At 38.8% G+C, this 22,846-nt stretch overlaps 1 protein-coding gene across 3 annotated transcripts; it reads right to left on the reverse strand.

The window, feature by feature from the left end:
- Positions 1-1,939: 1,939 nt before the first annotated feature.
- Positions 1,940-21,700, reverse strand: LOC146894452 (von Willebrand factor A domain-containing protein 5A-like). 3 transcript variants are annotated; one of them, XM_087905531.1, is made up of 20 exons: positions 21,610-21,700; positions 20,702-20,808; positions 18,986-19,043; positions 18,668-18,870; positions 18,271-18,493; positions 17,980-18,155; positions 17,588-17,702; positions 14,227-14,396; positions 13,890-13,978; positions 13,562-13,706; positions 13,070-13,149; positions 10,733-10,847; positions 9,952-10,116; positions 9,582-9,682; positions 9,061-9,308; positions 7,465-7,518; positions 7,263-7,370; positions 6,658-6,788; positions 3,281-3,407; positions 1,940-2,804 (listed from the first exon to the last, which is right to left on the reverse strand). In XM_087905531.1, exons 3-20 carry the CDS (start codon positions 19,026-19,028, stop codon positions 2,725-2,727), a joined length of 2,373 nt encoding a protein of 790 aa, XP_087761657.1. In that variant the 5' UTR covers positions 19,029-19,043; positions 20,702-20,808; positions 21,610-21,700; the 3' UTR covers positions 1,940-2,724. The 3 variants fall into 3 exon arrangements, with proteins under 3 accessions (XP_087761657.1, XP_087761656.1, XP_087761658.1); XM_087905530.1 differs by having other exon boundaries at positions 20,702-20,839; XM_087905532.1 differs by lacking the exon at positions 20,702-20,808.
- Positions 21,701-22,846: the final 1,146 nt, after the last annotated feature.

Below are 22,846 nucleotides of genomic sequence, written 5' to 3' on the forward strand. Positions count from 1 at the left end.
GGATCTGTTGGGACAAACATGATCTTTAATTCACTGGTTCTTATGCTTTGGTTTTCATGGAGTCATTAATTTGTGTAACTACGTTTCTTTGGTTTAGAACCGCTATCTTTAACCTGTTAAACTTGATTTTATAGGTCACATGGCAGTTTCAAATTAAGCTCTTTGTGATACAAAGATCTTAGGCAAGTTCCTACAGAAAATCCAAAGACTCTTCTCTCCCCAATAGATGAAGTAGATAGAGACTATTGTGGCACATCTCAGACAGAGAAAGCACCCTTCATCAATATGTAAGTAACATAAAACTGATCATCACCTTTCAACTCTCTCAAAAGATTTCTTGTACCACAGTCCTTGATGGGAAGTTGAGGCAGGGGAGTGGAGTTGAGGAGATTGGCAGAAGTACTCACATATTAAATTTGTCACATAGCAGAAAGACTGGATATCATTTTCTACCAAAGCTATATATAAGGGACACAATATACATAAAAATTCCTGGTGCTACGTAAATGCTTTATACAGACTCAGAACTACCCACGGTGGCTTGTACTGAGCAGCTGTCTTTTTCAGCTCACTAGCTTACTTCTACTTCTGGAGTACCCCTTACCTATACATTCATTCATTCATTCATTCATTCATGTAAACAAACTGCCTTTATTTCTATCACGTTTCATCTATCCCTGATCCAATTCCTTCCCTAGCAGAGGAACCTAGAAATCTCAACTGGTACCCCAATATTCTGATCTGTGCCTCTAACAGCCTTGAAACTTATAAATCAACTTACCCACATCAGTCTTTTCTTTTTCTTTGTGGCTACACACAGCTCTCTGTCAGGGGCAGGGGTTCTATGGATCTGTGTCTGTGTGTCTGTGTGTAGGTGGTGCATGTTTACAAGTTGAGAGTAGACATTGGGTATTATAGTATAAATTTCATTGGTAAATTGTCATGTACTTCTTGTGCTTGCTGAGAGCAGGCTCTGTCAACAAAATGGATTGAGTTTGTCCCACAGATGACACTGTTTATTCCCAGTCTGCCAAGACCTTTTGTCCAAGAGTAGGCTAGTTTGTTGGGACTGAGACAGAGAAAAAGAAAAAACAGCAAACAGATAAGGGTACTAAAAACAATGGACTTCTGAGAACAGCTATGGGAAAAACCAGTTCCTACCAGGGTTACTATTCCTTATTCCATGCAATAGAAATGTCCACAGTGAGAAGCAGACACTGGAAATTCTTACATATACATGATCTCCTAGGGACATCTGGATCAGGAACTCCAGCATGACTTTCAGCAAGGCCTCTCCAGTCATTTCTATTAGATGTTGCAAACACCCAAGTTAATGATGTTTTTCTGTCTATCTGATATTTTGAATTTGACCTTTTACTTAGCAGCCTTACACAAAATCTCTAAGACTGTATGTCAGGAACTCTCCAGTAGGTCTTCTCAACTAGGCTTACCTAGTCACTTCGCAAGGATGTTATAAGTTCCAGATTAGATGACATTTAGTTGTCCACATGCTGTTTACTAATTGTTGCTTTATTTTCACCTCTTGCAAACTTATTAAACTCATTCATTTGCAATCTACAGTACAGATATCAGAGAGAATGCTGAGGGAAGAATGAGGGTTCTCTCTATCACTTCCACCTTGCTCGAGAGACAATTTCTAGCTGAGGTTGGAGCTCACCATTGTCTAGAGGCTTCTCAATGAACTCCTGGAATCTTCTGTCTGTGTCTGTAAATGCTAGGATTTAGAGGCAGCTCTACCATATCCATCTTAATTATACAAACTCTGAGGATGCCAACGGGGACCCTCAGGCTTGTGTGTTTGCAGTTTACCCACTGGTCAACCCCCATCCAAAATCTTTTCTTCCTGTTGTTAATTTTCTCAAGTATTTTATTATAGTGAGAGAAAAGAAAAGAACAAAAGCACTGATTGACACGATCATTTCAAATCCTAGCTATTCTTTATTTTTGTTAATCAAAGCTGTTCTTTAACACTTGTGTTGAGCCTGGCTAAAAACCACATATAGCATAGGCTAGGTCAGAGGCCTTGCAGCCATCTCACAAAGTGGTTAGAGATTAAGTAGAAACACTAATCTCCTAGTATTATTTAATGCAAGGAAGTTAGGAAATGGAAATAAAGACATGTAATATAGTCGGAAATATAAATGGAACCAATTCAAAATCTCCATAGCAGTTCTGAAATGGGCAATGTATGATATTGGTTTACCTCTTTGTTATATTGCTGTATTTGTTGCATTGATGTTGATTTTCAACTTTCATCCAATTCCTGTTCTTATGAACATAAACCTTACTAGTATGATCTTCAATCATGCAAGAACAAAACTGAGTAGATGACAATAATGCAGATTATTAATTCAGGCATTGTCCAGAATCTATCCTACAATTTTAACTCAAGATTCTATCCACCTATTTTATTGTAATTTCTCTGGAAAACTTTTAGGTGTCATATGTATATGCATAAAATAAAAGTTGCACTAAAGAGAACATGTAAGGGACCATGATAACTTCTCACAGAGGAAGTAATGGGGGCAGAAGATCAGATACAAAGGGACTTGGAAGAGATAAGCAAAGTTGTGGGGAAGCCCTTTAATAAGAAGAAGAAGGAGGAGGAGGAGGTAAATATAGAACATAAAAGTTATCTCAGCCAAAGAGAAAGTGAGGGAATCGGTGGTAGCCAGGAAACACTCTTGATCATGGGTGTCATCCTCAGAAGCCAAAGACAGCAGGGGTCACAGGTAACTTCAGGAGATTACTGCCAGCTCGCACAAGCATGGGGATGGAGGAACCTGTGAGGAGTGGAAACAAGAGTCAGAATTGCAGGACAGGGGAAGAGAGAGAGGATTTTCTCCTGGTTTTTTAAATTATTCCATTCATTCTCTTCAGCCCTGATTTAGTTTCCTGCACTACCCCTTTCTTGTTCTGATTCTCCTTTAGCCTATCCTATCCACAGGAACAGGGTAACAAGGAACAAGGATATAATTAACACCCAGGAATACTGGCTACATGTCTAGGGTTAGTCTTACTCAGGTAAACATCCACATCTGTGTTCCTTACTTCTGCTCAGCTTGTTCTGATCACCAAGTTCTTATTTTATCTTATCCTGAAAAGGAAAGATTAGCACAGGGAACACACAATGCTCTGAGACAGGATAGTAGGGGCAACAATGCTGTCTCTCTAGTACTCACCCTCTGCTACACATACAGGCAAAGCTCTTGAGACAGTGATGGAAAAAGGGAAGGGAGAGAGGGGGCTGTGCTCCTACCTGCATGGTCATGAAGCCAGGCCACAGCCTTCCTTTCCAGAAGTTCCCACTCACACTTCAAATCCTCGCTGTTGGCATGCAGCCAGAGTACAGCCAGTACCGTGGCCCAGGTTGAGGGGTCTCCATCCTGCGAAAGAAACAAAGGCTTCTGTCATGCTACATGCAGGGCAGGAAGCAACTCTAGAGAAAGCAGATTTACTATCTCCTTCCTGATCACTCCCTAACCTACTGCTACATGGAACTTCCTGGCCATCCTTATCATACACACCGACAGAGCCTCAAGACAACATTCCATTACCACTTAGAAAAGGGCTGAAGTTGTAAATCCAGTGCACCCATCACCACATTCTATAAGACACCCTAAACACCCCAGTGCATGGATAATTAGACTGTACTCAGAGGAGAAATTGTATATTTGACTTCTTTTAAGGTATTGTGTTCATGAGTTTTTCTTTGTATCCAGACTTGCCATAAAAGAAATAAACAAAAATCTGTCATAGAAAGAATCAATAACATATTTCAAAATATAAACACCAGCAGGTCAGGGGTAGCACACGCCTTTAATCCCAGCACTCAGGAGGCAAAGGCAGGTGGATCTCTGAGTCTGAGATCAGCCTGGTCTATAAGAACTAGCTCCAGGACTGGCCCAAAAGTGACAGAGAAACCCTGTTTTTTTTATATGACATATATATATATATATATACATACATACATACATACATACATATATATACATATATAGTATACACACATATATGTGTGTGTAATACAAAAGTGAAAAATTTGTCCTACGTTGGTTGTCTAGTAATGATGGATGCTGGAATTAGGCCAGCTATTAGACACTAATATTTCTAAGACCTAAGTCACAGAGAAGAAAATTGTCATCTATGTGTTTCTAGTGACTGTCTTTTGGAGGGAAAATGGAAAATTCCTCTTTAACAACATGACTTCTCTACTTCTCTCTCTCTCTCTCTCTCTCTCTCTCTCTCTCTCTCTCTCTCTGTGTGTGTGTGTGTGTGTGTGTGTGTTGGTAGGAAGCTATAAAACCCAGGGAAAGCATTATAGACAAGTATTACAACCTTGCTATTGATGATATTTTAGAGTTGCAGTCACTTATTATGTTACTCTGCACAGTCTCATTACATGCCAGTTTTCCCACTTGCTTTAATCTGTTTCATAAGAGGACCACTTAAGCCAAGAGTGTAAGACTTCAAAAGAATGATACTCAGGACTAGATGCAAAAATCATCCTGATTTTTAAAATGCACTTCCTTTTTTCCCAACATAAAATTTTCATTTATTATTTGGAATTTCTCATAATGCACCCTGATTACACTAACTTGAAAATCCTACTACTTCTGCTCTCCCAACCCTTGAGACATCCCCACAAAAAGAAAATGAGCAAGTTCAATTGTGTTGCCTACTTATTTACTGGAGTATGATTCCACTTCCAGTGGCCAACATCTTAAAGAAAACTGAGTCCTTTCCTGCTCCCACCCCTGCCAGGAGTCATCAATTATGGAGAGTTTCACATCAGCTTCCTTACCACAATTTTAAGAGTTCTTGTCAACGGCCTCCTATCAAGGCTGTTTCTTTTTGTTTGGGTGGGGTTGGGTAAGAGACTTTGTCACAGAAGCCATCTTTGTTTCTCATTCTCAACTGTGGTGTGTCTGCAGTCATCAATGCCACTACAAAAAGAGTTCCCTTGCCGTTTATGGATTTTCACATGGTTTCTGGTGATATCATGGATCACTGACATTCACATGGCCTCTGACTTTAGCAGCTGTCACAGACTTCGTTACAGACTACAGACAACAACGTTGCCTCTGAGCCACAGACACCAATATGGTCTCTGAAGGCAACCCTTCCCTTTTGACTTCAACATGGCTTCGGGTGGCAGCACAGACCATAGATATCCAAAATATATAAAGAAGTCAACAAACCAGAAATCAATAAACCAAATCATTTATTTAAAAATGAATATATATCTGATTAAAGAGTTCTCAACAGAAGAATCTCAGTTAGCTGAGAAACACTTAAAGAAATATTCAACATCCTTAGCCACCAGTGAAATGCAAATCAAAGCTACTCCATGCTTTGTTGATATCCTTGGGAGGCCTGCCCTTCTATGAATATAAACTGAGGAGGAGTGAATGAGGGCTCAAGGGGAGGAGAAGAGAAGAGGAGAGGAGAGGAGAGGAGAGGAGAGGAGAGGAGAGGAGAGGAGAGGAGAGGAGAGGAGAGGAGAAGAGAAGAGAAGAGAAGAGAAGAGAAGAGAAGAGAAGAGAAGAGTTGGGATGGGAGGAGAGAGAAGAAACTGTGGTCAGGATTTAAAATAGTAATAATAGTAATTTATTTTTTTTTCAAATTTTTCAATTGAACTTCAAATCACAACATGTGTTGTTTAGTCGACTTTAATATATGTTTTTACTGAATTGAATTTCTGACCTCCTGCATGCTAGAGTTGAATTTTCATGGTGGTCTACTTCTCTAACTAGTAGCAGTTCTTTATTTTTTTAATGTTAAAACAGACTTACCATTCTGACAAGCAGCCAGTATAAAATAATTTTGACACAGGAACATTTTACCCCAAATATTAGTCAGTTTCTATTTTATAACATAGATGCCTCTATTGATTAAAAAATTTACATCTCATTTGTATTAACTACATTTCTTAGATTCAATAGCCAGGAATGAATGGAAGATAGAGCACAGGTAACATAACTATGGAAGATGAGAAGATTATTTCATTGTGTTTCAATTTATTTTAATTCATTTTAATAACTCAGAACTCTATTTGTTCTTCATTGTTTGATATATGTCTTTTATTGAAGAATTTTTTTCAAAAAATATTAGAAGACCCAGAAGGTAATCATAAAATTCTAAAGAAGGTATACTTTATCCAGTCTATTTGAGAACATAAATACAGCAATATTTGGTCTGTTACTGGAGTCTCTGAAAACAGGGCATCATAGTATTGAATTAAGTTATGCACTCATTGATGCAGAGTTCAGTTTCTTAATGTTCAATTTCTTCATCTACTCATACCTACATGAAGAGGACCTGCCTTAATTAACTGAAATGAGGACAAATAAGTATATTTATATTAAGTGTTTAAAAATCTGTCTGATACAGTGTGAAATAAAAATTTTATTTGTAACTGTGCCTATGGGTATATTATCAACCCAGGCAAGATTTTATTTTCCATTTGACTATTCCCTTCTATATCTGGGCCATTAATTCCATGTTTTTTAGGGTCTATCTGAATTAATTACACATTAATTTCACTTCTGCATTATCTGCATTCTTATTTCAATTCTGCTTATGTTCTGACCGTGATGAAATATACTCTTTCTTTTGTTCCACTTTGTGCCTCACCTTGACAGGGTTTGCAGTCATGATGTCTTCCAAGTTAGTGCGCAGGATCTTGGCCAGATCCTCATCCAGCTCCCAGGAGCCATTTGCCTTTTGGCGTGAAATCAGTTGCATAAAAACATTCTTTCTAAAACCTTTGTGAGAAATGAAAGAAATAAGTCATGGAAAGCTATGGAGTCACTGGTATCATCACCTACCTGAGGAAGTCTCCTGAACTAGGAATCTGTAGGGAGATTTCTGCAACAAGTCTACTGACTATTTCTAATCTGTGATGGGTGACCAGTTGCTCTGGGTTCTGAACACAATGGCAGCAGAGGCACCTGAGGTCTGGTCCTGATGTCAGGTGAACTGTGTAGGCAGAAATTGCCAAAAGGACTCAAAGAACTAGAGGCCACTCAGCTCCAATAGATTAGAAGGCATTAAGTGCTCTATTGTAGATTAATGAAGTTAGACTATTTCTGGCAAGTATATGGCAATGTCATATCTCACTTCCTGTCTGCTGCCTCAAGTAAGTCACCCCACAGGTAGAGAAAGTGCCAAGATGAAGCACATGTAAGGTTAGTTTGTGAGCGCCATATATCAAAAACACAATGTGAGGAACATTTCACCTTTATCATCATTTTTCTTGATGGAAGAATATGACATTTTTGTCATGCTCAAGGATTCTGCATTTCTCTTCCCAGGACTTGAAAATTCGAGTTCATCAAATGCAAGATCTGTGACAAACAAACATTTCTGAGAAAACTTTCCTTAGAATGAAACCCTCTCAGACTGTAGAAGTTTATCTTCGTGACCTCTAGGGATGCTCACCAGCTGATTTATATCGGCTTGATTTCATTCTACTGGTCGAGCCTTTCTTGCAACCTGCAAAACATAAATGTACAGTGAGACTGCCGAATCCATCACACACTGCAGCAAACAAAGATTAAAAAGTGTGAGGACTGGAGATATCCCTCTTCCTATCCATATCAGCTCTACTCACTAACCACAATGTGCCATTCTCCTGAGTGGCCGCCAATATAGACACACAACCTCTGAGCCTTCTAATTCCTACTGAGTCCTTTAAAACCCCTGACACAAGCTGAAACGTCACAGCTGCCTCTTATCTTCAATACTTTCTCTCTCACCTGGGATGTCTTCCATATGTTTTCACTACTATCAAAGCTCTACTACTAAATTCCCCTCCTGCCAGAACCCAAAAGTCACACCACAGGTTTACAATGCACTTCAAACTCTTCCATAAATATAAGAATTTTTATCATTCATGTAAGTAGCCCATGCTATATCTTAATGCAAACATCTTACCTTCCTCAAATCCAGTGACTGCGACTCTAACACACCTCTCCCATGCCCTCAACTCTTTGGTATCATAAAAATTGTTTGATTTGTCACAAATATCTTATTATAGAATGCAATGTTTATATTCCTAGTATTTTATCTTAGGGTTTCATGTTTTCTAAAATGGTCTTTGATTTGAGTTGTACCTTCTAAGTCCCAAATCATCTAAGTTCCCAAATCTTTTATTTTTCTTCTATGTTACCTTTCTTTAATCTTTCATTTATTTTTCATCCTTCCTAAGTTTTGATCAAACAAATTAACATCCTTATCAGTACCTTCAATCCCATAGCCATAATTTCTAATCATTAAGCAGACAAAATTTTAGACCAAGAATCAATCCAGCCCTCTACCCTTTTCATTCTTAAGTTAAAGTTCCTGACCCCTGGAACAAATGATTCACAAAATCCAGGACTCTAATCCAGGACTGGAAAAGATGCACCAAATCCATCTGGACCTTCAGCCATCCCACAAAAATGATGCTGTTTTTGTTTTCATTTCCTAATAATTTTCTACAGCTCTTTCGTATCTCCACCATTTTCATAAATGCTCTTTTTAACAACTAACATTATCAGATGCAGTCTAGTCATCTGCTCTCTGTGTGACCATTGACTAATTATCAACAACAACAGTTAGATTCAATGTTTATAGATGCTTCTGTGATGTGGGATGTCTCTCTATATGCTGTGAATATGTTTTATTACCATTGGTTAATAAAGAAGCTGATTTAACCAATAGCCAGACAAAATAGCGCTAGGCAGGAAATCTAAACAGAGATACTGGGAGAAAAAGGGCAGAGTGAGAGAGATACCAGCAGCTGCCAGAGAAGTAAGATGCCAGAGCATTACTGAAAAGCCCTGGGGCACACAGTGATACACTGACTATTAGAAATGGGTTAATTTATATGTAGAGCTACCTAGCAAGAGACCTGAGCTAATAGGCCTCGGTGTTGAAAGATGAAGAAAACACAGGAAAACTAAGAAATTAATTTAAATTTAAAAAATTCTGAAACTTATCATTGTTTAAATGATGTCCACATTATGCTTAAGTTTGAATTGGGATAAAACTTACGATGCTTAACTTTATGTGCACGACATGATGTAGATATGATGGGCCTTGGAATCTCCCTTTGAGCGATCGGCCCCTGTACTGGCTGGTTGAGCTCCTTGTTTATGGCGAGGAACGCTGTGAAGGAGCTGAGGACTCCAGACTGAATGCTGATGCCCACCACATCCTCTTTCACTCTTTCTGAAGTCTCATGGAAGCCCAAGTCCTTGGTCTGGATCAATGACTTTGCAGCCAACCGATGAATAGTGAAGCTGAAAGAAGACACTGGCAAAAATTAAAGAAAACTAACTGCAAATCAAGTAGCCAAGACTCTTAAAAGCTAGTGATTGTAGACAGAAGGAAATGAAGAGAAGACTTCAGATGAACAAATGAGGATGAGAAGAGCTTAGAGGAAATAGGAGGTCATTGACAGGAATGACTGCACCATCCATAATGCAGACAAAAAGAAAGAGGCAAGAAGGAGAAGGAAAGGGAAGGGAAAGGTGGGGACGGGAGGAGATGGAGAAGCAAACCTGAATTCTTACCTGGCATTTGTCTTGGGTTGTAAGGAAAATGTCACCCTGTTTTCAAGACTCCTACCCTTGAAGGTGTACTTGAGGCACACTTCTCCTGAGTTCTCTTCTTGCTACAAATAAGAGACGAACAGGAATGACAAAATGGACACACAACCAGGAATGTGGCGAGCACTAGGAAAGTTTCTCTGCTCATTGCAACATCACACTAAGGATCAGGTAGTACAGGATAATATAGGCATGGTATGAAGGAGAGGATGGGAGGCTGAGTGCCTGGCAAGTGAACATGTTGTTGCTGTCTTCCAAAGGAATCCTCACTGTTAATAAATCTGGTGACACAGTGTCTCACTCAGGAAAGGAATAAACAATAAAAGGTACTCACAGGCATAGTCCCAGTTAGTTGGGCATAGATGATTAACCTCTGACCCCTAAAAATGGCAGTCTGCTCTGGAGAAAGCATGCAAGCTGACAGACCAGGAGGCAAATCCCAGCTCAGAGAAATGTCATCCACTGAACTATTTAGAGCAAATTTCAGAGACCCAAGAGCCTGGTGGAGGAGAGAAGAGCCAGGATTATTTATAAGAAAAATAATATGATAGTCATCAATTGAGTATTTATCAGGACCAAGGATGGAATGCCTGCCTGGTCTATTTACTATTGCTAAGTGAGAAATGCAATTCTTTCTCTACTTGTATGTATACTAAAGTTACATTTGAGAGATGTAAAAGTGTAGATTTGAATGAGGTAAATATTTCAGCAAAGTGACCTCTGCAGAAAAGAAATGATAATAACACACACAACCTACATCTTTTGTTTTGTGTATTTTGCATGTGTGATTTCTACCCATTCTACTGAAATGACAGACTGTAATCTCAAACAGAGTAGTCAAAGCTTTCACCCTCTTTCTCTCTGGTCTTGAAATCAAAAGTCACAATCTCTTTATCTCCTCTCTGGATTTCCAGTTGCCACAGTCAGATGCAGGTCTTTATATATTAGAATGGAACCATTTTTAACAAAACATTAAGTAGAGTTACTGAGTGTATGGCCTGAGATTCGTGAAAGTGTGTCCCCAAGAGAGTGGATCACCTGCCTTTGCAGCAGGGTCCCTTCATTACCTCTACTCACTCTTTACTTGTTACTCTGGATGGTCCTTCAGCTCTCACCTTGGTCTGCATCCTGTCCTTGTCTGTGATAAACTCTGCAGTGCCCCCTGTTGCCCGGGCAATGCCTTTGATTAAACTGGTGGAGGCTCCTTCTCCAATACCAAATGAGAAACATCTGCAACAGTGAAATGATGATTAGAGATGGGTTCTACATACCAGAATTATCAGTTAACATGCACTGGTCAAAAAATCATAAAGAGATAAGGTACTTACATTGAAGTCAGTGCAATATCATTTACAAATCTTATTTTATCTCTTTTGGATGTAATAAATGCTTTAAGTATTAAAATTTAATGCCATGAGTCTTCTATGAAAAAAAGACTCTGTTTCACCTTGCAGATGAAGATCTACAGCCCAGAATCTGCAAAATCTGCTGTAAGTACTTTCCCCACTACAGTATACAGAAGCTATGATAAGGAAATGAAGGAATTACTGAATTATTTTGTTTTAACTTTGTCATTCTTTCTCTCAAATAGATTATAATCAATCACATGCCTTAGTCAGGAGCCAGGTATAATTTACTTGCTGGGATTTGTTTAATCTAAGGAGAAAGGCTGCTTTTGGAAATGACTTACTTCAAGGTCAAAATCTATGAGTAAGTATAGAATATTCCATAAAACATAAAGATAAATTTATTACAAAGTATAAAAGAACATAAAAAATGAGTGCCCTAAACATTGAAACAAATTATGTAGCTAGATATATCAGAAAGTAATGCAAGAACCTGGGGGGGTCTTGGATAAACAGAACATGGATAAACAGAGAGGGAGAGGAGGGAAAAAAGAACTTGAAATGTTCTCCTGTCAGTGAGCTGTAAACAATGAGTTTACAGACCGCTATGTGGACTGGAGATGCAGCTCTGAGTACTGCTGTGCAGGACTCTACATCAAATCCCTAACACCACAGCAGAAGAAGGACAAGAAGAGGTGGAGGACAAGGATGATGATGAGGAGTCAGTCATCATTTTGTTTCTATATAAGTAAATTACTGATTTGGGGTAATTGTGTGTGAAATTTTAAGGATACCAAGTAAATATTAGTTTCATGCACACAATGAAAATCAGGTTGTCAGATGCTGACCTTTACATAAGTGATCCAAGTAACATCACCTGGCACATTGGTGATTTAGAAATATTTGTGTTGAAAATATCCAGTATTATCTAAATATAAAGTAAATTGGGATTCTATAAAAATAATTCAACATCTCCTTCAAAATGCGATGGAACTATTCCTGCAAAAAGATTAACAGTAAAACAGGAATGAAATACTCTCAAAATTATTTCATGGATGGGAGGAGGGGCGGAAATGGAAACTTTTATAATTTAATAAAATTTTAAAAAATATTAAAAAATATTTAAGAAATTATTTCATGGAACACAAACAAAATAAACAACGAGCTATAAAATATTTTATGGATAAAATTTACATATAGATTCCAATTGATATGATTTTATCTGAACATTAATTGTAATGCAATGAGTGAGGTTGTTTTAATGTGGTTATTTAACAGAATGTCTTTGTCTTCTGAAGATGAGTGCATAATTCCTTATCTTGTTTTTATTCATTCCAACACAAGATATTTTACTTAGATTATACACAATTAATATAATTGAGAATTGACAATCTATCTCTAAAAGAAAACTAGAAAAAAAGTATAATTAAAACAATCTTGAAAGAGAGGTATGGTGATTCACACCTCTAATCCCAGCACTCAGGAGGCAGAGGCAGGCAGAGCAATATGAATTTGAGGACAGCTTGGTATGCATGAGTTCCAGGCCAGTCATGGGCTGCCTAGTGAAAGCATAACTAGAAATTAAGGGAAGAAGGGAGGGAGGGACGGAGGGACGGAGGGACGGAGGGACGGAGGGACGGAGGGACAGGAGGAGGGAGGGAGGGAGGGAGGGACAAAGAAAGAAAATAAATCTTGAAAATGAGTGGTGAGTTGTGGAAAGAGAGCAGGAAAAGACTGGTAACTATCTAACTCTTGACCTGTTATGGATACACAGGGTGCATGCTGTGACAGCTCATCTGCCCAGATAAGATGACTTGAGTAAATTTCTATCTTTAATTGTCCATACCTTTATAATGAAAAAATGAATCAAGATCTTTCAGAGCTTCAGTAAAATAAGGAACAATGACTTTGTGGTATCAAAGTTATGTAGAAAACGACTTTTAAATTTTTTTAGAAAATAAGTGATCAGTCGATTAACTGAAAAAAAATCTTTGAGTGACTCTGTGCCTTCAGATGCATGGAAACCACTAGTATCATGTGGGAAAAGTCATATGTGGTGGCCCTTGATGTCTAGTCAACACAAGAGAAACCATACTCGCCTCATACCTGTGCTTTTTGCTGTTAAACAGAACTTCATTAATGACAGTAAATGTGTCACTAACTTCTCCATCAGTGAAGACAAAGAGCTGTAAAAGAAAGAATGCCTTCATTGAGCTACTGTTGCACTCATTTGAAGACAACAGCATTGGTCCTCAGAGATAACAACTGTTTCCAGTCCTTAAAGCTTTTGTATCCAGGAGAGGGAGCCTAGTGCTCCACTGTCACTTCCTCCATGCTGGCACAGAGACTCTTCAGATACCTGGGAATTTTCACACCCTACCCATGCTGCTTTCATCTGAAATTTTTGTGGTACCCCAAAAGAGGACTGACTGCCTACCCCACAGAAAAGAGGAAGACCACTGCCTCTGGTCTTATTTCTCTTCACTGTAAGGTAGATAACTCAGCTCTACACATTGTTAACTCAGTTATATATGGGAGAACTGGCAACCAGGTTAGTGGAAAATTTCACTATTTTTTTAGCTAGATTCCAAAGCTTACCTGTAAGGGATGGCCAGGAATAGAGCGTGCCTTGTAAATCTTGCGAAGTGGTTTCAAGATTTCAGTTCCCCCTAAGTCTGCTTTTAGGTAATTAATTCTTTCCACTGCCTTCTCCATTGTTTCCTGAGTGTACCTCACACTCTCCCTTAGAGAAACAATCACATCTAGTTATGTAGCAGTAGCACACACTGACACTGTGATAATCCTATCACAAAAAATTTTCCTAACAACCCAAATGTTCAGGTAAACTCTGCAATAGTCATTTTACCAATAAGGTTCTCCTTTAAAATACATTCTTTCATAGTTCATGGTCTTCCCAGAAACTTACGGAAAGAATTTTTCATAGGAAGATCCAAATCCATAAATGTTGAAATAACAACCCATAGGCAAACTCTTCAGCAACAGCAGCAGAGTTTCCTGAAGGTCACAGAAGACAAGGAGATGGAGTGAATTAGAGCTCTTCCAAACATCCAGACCTCAATCTAGTTCCTAATAGCACAAAAAGTCACCATCTGATGTCACCTTTTATTTCAAAACTGAGATTAGAGTGGCCATGCTTGTCATTGCTCAGATGGAGAACAAACCTACAGCTATAAATGGGTCCTACCTGCTCTTCCCTACCATCCTCCCATGGCACTGCTGAACAATGAAGAATCTGGCTTTACCTTGGCAGCTTCTATACGTAACTGAGAATCATTCTGGTTGTTCATCGGGAATCCCATACTTCCGGAGCGATCCATGAGGAACACAAATTCTCCACAGGCCTTTGAGGTCTCCACTTCTGGGACATCTGGATAAAAACTCACCATTGCCGAAGGAGCTCCCATCAAACTATCTGTAAAAAAAAGGAGAAGAACCCTGTAAGTTACAAGGAAACTCAGATGTCCTAGAGTTCCCAAGAACCAATCGTCAATACAATAGAGAACTGAGAAAACTCAAATATAAAGTCCCCGGTTTGTTCTTTTTGTTCTGTGTGCACAGGAGTAAATGTGAATTGTCAATATAAAAGAGAAAGAAGCAGAACAGAGTGGAGAGGAAGGGAAACAGGATAATAGTATATATAGCACAGCAGAATCTGTTGTGAAAATTCTAGTCATATTAACCATTGAATAGGATACATTAGCTTAAGCAGGTTTCACCACGAGATAAAGACACATTGGAGAGTTCTAACAGAGGTAAATCTCTTCAAATCTTACTAATGAGAAAGTGATCAAACAGGTCACTGATTCCATCAACTGGAACCTTGGGGGCGGGGAAAGGTGCTCATGAAAATGACAAATTACAAAAGCAGGCTTGTCAAAAAAGTTATCCTAGAAAACTGGGTGAAAACACTGTAAATATGATCCAGATACAGACCTTTAGATACACAGCTCAGGTAAGAGCAGCATTATTTTGAATGTCTAAAATAGATATCTCCCCACCCTGAGAGATTGTTTTCATGACACGAACACTCTTCTGAGAAGCCTGACATCCATGAGAACGATGGGAGTGGATGTCCACACTGTTTAGAACAAGGTCATGTAGACAGTAGTCAGCTCTGCACGTATGATGTCTGCTAGTTCTTTCAAACCAATTCAAGTGATTTCACTTGGTTAATCAGAGCTTCCTTGTTTAAAAAAGAGCACTTCTACTTCTTAGCCGCAGTTTCCTCACCTAAAGTATCAAGGTACTAATTCCTATTACAGGGTTTTTGTAAGATCAGGTGATACAATATACTTACAGATTTCGGGGTAGGGCTTAACTGATACTGAGCTGTTAATTAAAATTTTATACATTTTTCTGCTTTTAAATTTATGCAGTTTAACACTTTAAGTTTATTATATCATTTAGTTTATAGTGTTATGTCTCATGTTGGTGTGAGAGTAAGGGTTTTACTGAGCTAAATTATTGGCTTGTTTATAATTGAGCACCTCTACTTCTTAACCCCTGTTTCTTCTTCTGAAACAATGGAGTAGTAATTCGTACTATAGGGTTATTGTAAGGTCAGGTGATAACAATATGCTTACAGAATTCAGGGTAGGGCTTAACTGACACTGAGTTGTTAACTGTAATTGTATACATTTTTCTTCTTTTAAATTTGTGCAATTTAACACTTTAAGTTTGTTATATTATTAGTTTATAGTGCTATGTCTCATGTTGATATCATATTAAGGGTTTTACTTAAGCCGTCTCTTAAGCTTCTCCTGTGTTTCTAAAGGGCATGGGAACAGGAATTTCCCTGGCAAAATACATGTCCTGGTAAACAAGGATTAGAAATCACAGATGGAAAATATTATGAAGACTAAGATATGACCAACTATGTCCCCTGATAGCCTGCCTGTACACCTTATCACAGAAAAGAGATGAAAAATCTTCATGAGACCAAGGAGATGGCAGTTATTACACAGTAACTCACAGCATCATGAGGTTCTATATTAAGGATTAAAATATTCCTGACTGAAGACCAAGTCTGAATTTGAATACTTTATGAGAATCCAAAACGGAGACCAAGAAAATCAACAGTAATAGATAGCACATAGAGCTACAGGGAGATGAGGAAGTTACAAGATTCCCAGGGAAGCTGGAATTCCCCTCAGTTACCTCAGAGAGAAGAGTGCAGTGTGAAGTCACCTTTACAAATATTGAAAATGCTATATGTATGGAAAGTTGGGTATGGAAAGTCAGCTTCTTGGTAAAGTTCTCACAGGGCTTTGGCAGTTACAGCAGCAAAAGCCTAAGCCCAGCTGTCACACTGGGAACACAACTGGCCCCCAAGGAACTTCCATATATCCAACCTGCAAATAAAGATTTGCAGCAACTTTGTTGGGTTGTGTGATGATCCCTGCACCCAAGTGCAAAATTGGTCAGAAAAGTCAAAGAGAGCAAAACACCTCTGTGTGCTGTGCCAGTTTTAATAAAAGTTAAGTGCATTCATAAGGAAATGTTCTAAGTGACGAACACTAGATGTACATAAGAAAGAAAACTCACTGACAAGATGAATTATGTCTATGAAAAATTCAAGTATGCCAAAAGAAAGAGTTTGAGCTGTATTCTTGTGATTTTTATTTTTCAAAGTCCAATTTCTACGGGACACAGAAGACCTAAAATTAACTTCATGTTTAATTTGGCCATTCCTATTATTCCTAAGACAAATATGAAAGAACCAGCAACAAGATTACATCCAGGTGTGCTGAACTAACCAATAAAACATAATTACTTAAAAAGAAATTATTATTTGTCTAAGAAGAACTATTATTTGCATATTGTCTGGTTTATAATGCTGCTATTTTCCTAATTCAACTATTATTTTATAGTGATATTAGGAATTAAAGCTACTTTTTCTATCTCATTCTTTGGAGAACTTCTATGTAAATTTTTTTATTTGAATTTTTTGTACATTATCATAATAATGACATTATAACTCATTATGTAATGGATGGGATGACATAAGTAGTGACTGAATTACATTTTTCATCACTTACTAATGTTGGATATAATACAATTATAATATTAGTCAATATCACCTGCATATCAGCTAGGTATTTACATTTTTAAGAAGAAATATTGTAAATATTAGAATTATTGAAATGAATATTTGCTTTATTATTTGCACACTAATTCTTTCAAGCCAGTTGGAACAAACTGATTTGCTTCAACACCAATTGATACTGTAAACTCACCACAAAATGTAAAGCATGAGACTTCATTAGATTTGGACATCACTGATTCTCTCATATAAGAAATAATAACAAGATTATTTTTTATTTGTCATTTTTGTAAGACCAGTCATTGTCATGTGTTAATAATAGTTTGTGTATTTTCTTGTGAATTATTTAGTCATAGTTCCCTCTACTTATCTAGTTATCTATGTAAATTAGCCCATGGGACATAATCACCTGGTTACCTGTGAAGCCCAATCACTATTCCATGTGAGAATGAAAAGTCACTATCTCAAAGGCCATATTCTGACCCTGTGTAGAGGTAGAAAATCCAGGCTAACTGGGAGTTACAAATTAGAAAGGGACCAAAGTGAGAGACAGAAAATACCTGGCTTCTTGTCCTGCATCCCCATCTCCACAGCTACACTGGGGCTGTGCACTTCATTGTAGTAAATCAGGAGTTCCACATCCCGGTCAAACTTGTGTCCTTCAGCCAAGGAAATCTGAGAAGAAGACCAGCTCAGAAGCCATGTTAGAACTTCCACTGGTCACTTCCTGAGATAAGGTTAGAATTTGGGCTTATCCCATCGGGAGCACAATCAGAAGTAACAGAAAAGACTGTATGGAAAAGTGTCTACACTTTATCCAGAGCAGGGAAGGTAGATATGTGTCTCTCCAAGCATGGCCAGAAGAAGCAAGGTAGATGTGGGAAGAATGAATGATGACTAAGTCAACAGTGAAGACAGAGGGGACTGACAATATTGTTCCCTTTCTGTTCACCTGAGCAGACGTCTTGTCATCAGCCAAGTACTGCATAGGACTCAAGGAGCAGTTGGACTGGACCCTCTCAATGCCATGCTGGGAAGTGATGGTGGCAACCATGCTGAGTGTGTAGGGCAGGTCCTCCAATGGGACTATGGGGGTCTTTATATTCACGCAGCTCTTCGCTGACGGTTCTATAAAAAAGTACATTAATTATGTTTCCCAAGACAACAATTTCCAAGACAAACTTAATTTTGTATATTTCCCCAGCCTTTCTATGACTAGTTTTCAAAGGAAGAAATTGCTTACCAGACAGCTGGTATCTTGGATTCAAGATTGCTGGGAGCACATAGCGCAGGGCCCCATCTGTCTCCAGAGGCAGCTCCTGCACATACCTCAGGGTCACTGCCACCTTAGCCCCAGGCTGGAGGTTCCCCACATTGCAAGAAAAGACATCCCTGGAGTAGTCATCCTCTTCCAATAAGTAAGCTTGGTGGCCCTGGGAGAGGGCATCCTCATAGATGCTATGGGCCTAGAGCAAGGGCAAACTGAGTTGAAACAAAATCACAAGTTGTCAAGAAAATATGAAAGACATGAAAGAAAGGTAGAACAGTCAACATCAGTACTTATGAATTGTTGATAAAAATAATAGTAGAATGCAATTTGCAAGACGGAAGAGAAGAGATAACAAACTCATCCTTCCAACCTGCATTTTCTCCTGCAGTTCGGCCACAATTTTCTTCCCATCGACCAAGGCTTCAAAGCTGTAGACAGCAGAGTCTTCATCCATTGGGAACACAAAGAAGGCCTCCAAGGGGACTTTCTCTTCATTCTCATAATTTAAGGTTGCAGAGACACTAGCCACAAAGTCATTGATGGACAGGGTTACTGAGATGCTCTTCAGTGGCACTGGGGAAGATCCAAATGGTTAGGAGATTAACAAACTTTAGAAGAGTGACACTATAGATGAAGAAATTTGCTGGGTCCAATGACCTCATCACTAAGAGTTGTAAGTCGGGCTTACCTGGCTCCTTGTTGCCAGTGATTAAACCACAGTGCTGCTCCATGGTGACTGCACGTTTCTGTGGAAATGGCATCATTAAGAAATCCATGATATGGTTACACCATCAAACATGGCAGCTTATGTGTTTCTCTCTTGCAGATCACACAGCAGCGTAGAGAGTAAATAAGTGACGGCGGTGTGATTATTTAAGTGACCATCAGTATCATCCTGTCTGCCCCCCAACACCTATCACATTTCAACCAATGCTCACAGAACAGAGAGAAGTGTTAGAAGTTTTCTAAGAGCCAGAGGTCAGGGAGGACTACTGTAAGTCGGTGTCTTCTGTCCATGACAGGGCCATTGTAGTCATGAACTCAGATTAGGTGCTGTTTTCATCACAAGACATGCATCATCAAACCAGTCAATATTTAAGCACAGACTGGAGAGGGGCACCTACAGTACAACCCATACCTGAAGAGCTTTGCAATTGAAAGTCACTTGGAAGGGGAGAATCATTTTTCATCAGGGAAATGATCCCTGGTAGATTGACCATGCTCCAAAATATGACCCTGAACCTATGCACGTATAAACAGCACTAATTGGTGTCCGTAGATTAAGGAAAAGATAAAAAATAAAGGGATATACTACTAGGAGAGGGATCTATTGTGGAGGTGGGGGTGGCTGGAAGGTAAGTATGGGGGGTAATCAAATTATATTGCAAACATCTATAAAAATTTCAATGCATAAATTTAAAATATTGTATATTTTAAAAGACATTTTCAGAAAGATTATGCCTGCAACATTTCTTTTAAGACTGACTTTCCTAAATATATTTTATGAATTATGATTTTGTGTAAATCTTGCATGTAATATGATGACAAAGAGATAGGTTGATTTACCCAGGATATGATTTACATGATTATTTTATTTCCAGAGTCTGGAGATTGGGATAATCCCAATCATGGTCCCCAATAATCCTGGAAGCTGTTTTAGGCCTTTGTAAACCTGACCCCTTGCCAGCTTGCCTCTCGCTGTTGTCACTGTATGTGACCACAGTGGCCAACGCTAACAACGGTGGTTTCCCTTGGAAGTTTGTCCTAAGGACCATAAAGGGCACAACTGGGAGCACACATCATGCTTGTTCAGATATCAAGGATGAGTCCCCTCAAACTACAGACTTCTCTTTCAGATCTGCAGGCTGGAAACCTCTCTTGAAAACATCTTTTGTTCCCTAATCAACAAGGATTCTGAAAGCTCTGGATGACTCTTTCTAGGTCCTTTGGACTGATATTAATGACCATTTATAAATTTCAGTATGTGGTTATGGCTCAGTACAAAAAAATTGTCAGCTTCTACAAAATCCTGAGTTCCATAACCAAGTCTTATGTCAGGCTGAAGGCTGGGGACACCTCCTTCGTCTCTCTGGAAACCAACCCTCTGATATCAGTGGTGTTTCCGAGAGATTTCCTATGTATTTCAGTCACACACACACACACACACACACACACACACACACACAAATCTATCAAAAAATGGGCTGTTTTCTACTCCTGCCATTTTGAGCTATTGGGAGAGTCTGACAGCATTGGAATGGCTCATATCTGGGCAAAAGCACAGAGGGAGCAGCTAAGCAAGGAAGAGGAGGACAGTAAGCACTGGGTGCAGGTAGAGAGGCCTGGAGCAGGGGCAGAAGAAATTTTACCTACAGCAGCAGGAAGATTGGAGGAGGAGACTCACCAAGAAGCAGTTCAGCTTCAGGATGGACTGAGTCCAGCAGCAGAGACCTCAGGCTGCCAGTGACCACTGCAGGAGACTGACAGAGGAGAGGGGAGGACCAGGATCCCCTACAGGAAACATTGATTTCCTGATTCCAACCTTAGAAAAAATTTATCTGAATGACAAATTCATCCTCTCCTGACCCTTCCTCACTAATCTGTGGCAAGTGTTCCTTCTGTCTCACAGATTGGAAGCTCTCAAAGACCCTTGAGGTAAAGACTGGCTCCCAAGGAGACCAAAATTATAGCCTTAAACTGGATGCCACTAGATAACAAAGGGTTAGGAATCTGCCTGTGCAGTGGGCCTGCAGCTAGGTAACGGTGATGTCAATGGCATGCAGGAAGCAGGGTGAGTCAGCAGGCCATATCCTGCAGGTTATAGCTTCAGGGAGAGGAATAATCTGTGCTTCAAACCAAGCACAGCGATTGCAGTGTGGTGTGTAGGGCCTTTAAAAGAAATAGTTTTTAAAATTGTAGACTTTCTATCTAAGACATTCAGTGCTAGATATTTACAAAAGACAAAAATTCCATCTATCAGATGTGAATAGAGAAGGGTTCATTGACCTCAATGGATGGAGAAGGAAAGGTCTGTTTCCTTAGGACAAACTTACTTAAAACTGAGAAGAAAAACAAAAAACAAACAGCAACAAAAATCTATTTTTTATGAGGAAGGTGAGAAGGAGGGGAAGAGAGAAGGAGAGAGAATCTCAGCCTGAAATAGACATCATTTATGAACTTTTAACCCAGAGAAATCTTCAGATATCACACACTAGGATCAGTTTCCACCATTGCCACCCCCCAGACCCTATGGCTTCCAGCTAAAATGCACTTAAATTCCTTGTGGAGTTTGCTATAATAAGGAGCTCTTACCCTTTAGATGCAGCGGGTGGGGTTCTTCACAGAAAACAGAACAGAGTCTTCACCTACTTCCTCAAGTCCTCTCACTTACAACAGCTGTAAAAGAAAGTAAAGGCAGCTACAGTCAAACTTCCAGAAAGACCCGCCCCCTTCTAGGGACCAGTTGTAAGTTACTATTGTATCAGGAAGGGATGGACTGCAAATTCTCAATGAGGTAATGAATTTCTGCTTCTGTGTTGATGGAAGGATAAAAGTTTTATTTAAAATTTAGAGCAATTTCTCTTTTTCTCCCCTTTGCAAGGTCTACCCAGATAAATAACTGAAGATAGTCAGAGGCCGTGAATTTGTTCTTTGAGTTCGATTACTACAACTGTACTATCTAGAAATGATATAAAATGCTATACAGGTTTGTAACAAGCTTACTCAGAAGTAGCATCCTCTTTGCTATACTTGATGTACATTCTTATGTCTATAAAATTAGGATAAAGTTATAATTACTTCGTGGACTGTTTTAAGTTAAAACAGATTAAAATGGATATGAAGCTTACACACACATGTGCAAATATATAGTACAGCTCAATGTGAACATAGATTCTCTATTATAAACAATGGAAATGTTTTCATATGTCAGTCTGATTGTAAATGAGAATGCGTCTGTTTAGCAGTCTTATCCTGTGATGTTCCCTCTCTTCACTCTAATTAATCTCTGTTGTCTGCAGTATCTAGGTACTAAAGTCAGATGCTAGCAAGGATGGCAGAGCTCAAACTCTGGTTTGGTGGAATCAAAGTTTAGAACTTGAAGTTGGCTGCAGAGCAGATGTGAAGGTTTTCTAGGAATGCAGTGAATGAGGGAGCACATCTAGGATTCTAGTTAAGGATAATCACATAAAATAAAAGTATATATGAAATTATGAAAACTTACATTTACTAAAGCATAAACAAATTTTATTCATGTGTTATTTGTGTTGATTTTATTTATGGTGTTTATTGTGAAAACAAAGTTTTCTCTTTTCCTATAAAGTACTTGATACAATAAATAATGAAGGGTTTTGTGGAGAAACATGTAGCTCATTTTTTGGCAATGTATTTGGCAGTGAGACTGAATAGAAAAGAACATGCTCTTGGTTTCTTAACCATGGACCTCTTCCAAGAAGCAGTAATTATTTGCACAGAAGCAGATGGTATACACTACATCAACCACTTTACTTCAGCTCTTGGTGTAATCAAGAAACCTAGTAACACAAGGGGA

Source organism: Myodes glareolus, chromosome 4 (assembly GCF_982192425.1).
Source record: "Myodes glareolus chromosome 4, mMyoGla1.1, whole genome shotgun sequence".
Classification (NCBI taxonomy): Eukaryota; Metazoa; Chordata; class Mammalia; order Rodentia; family Cricetidae; genus Myodes; species Myodes glareolus.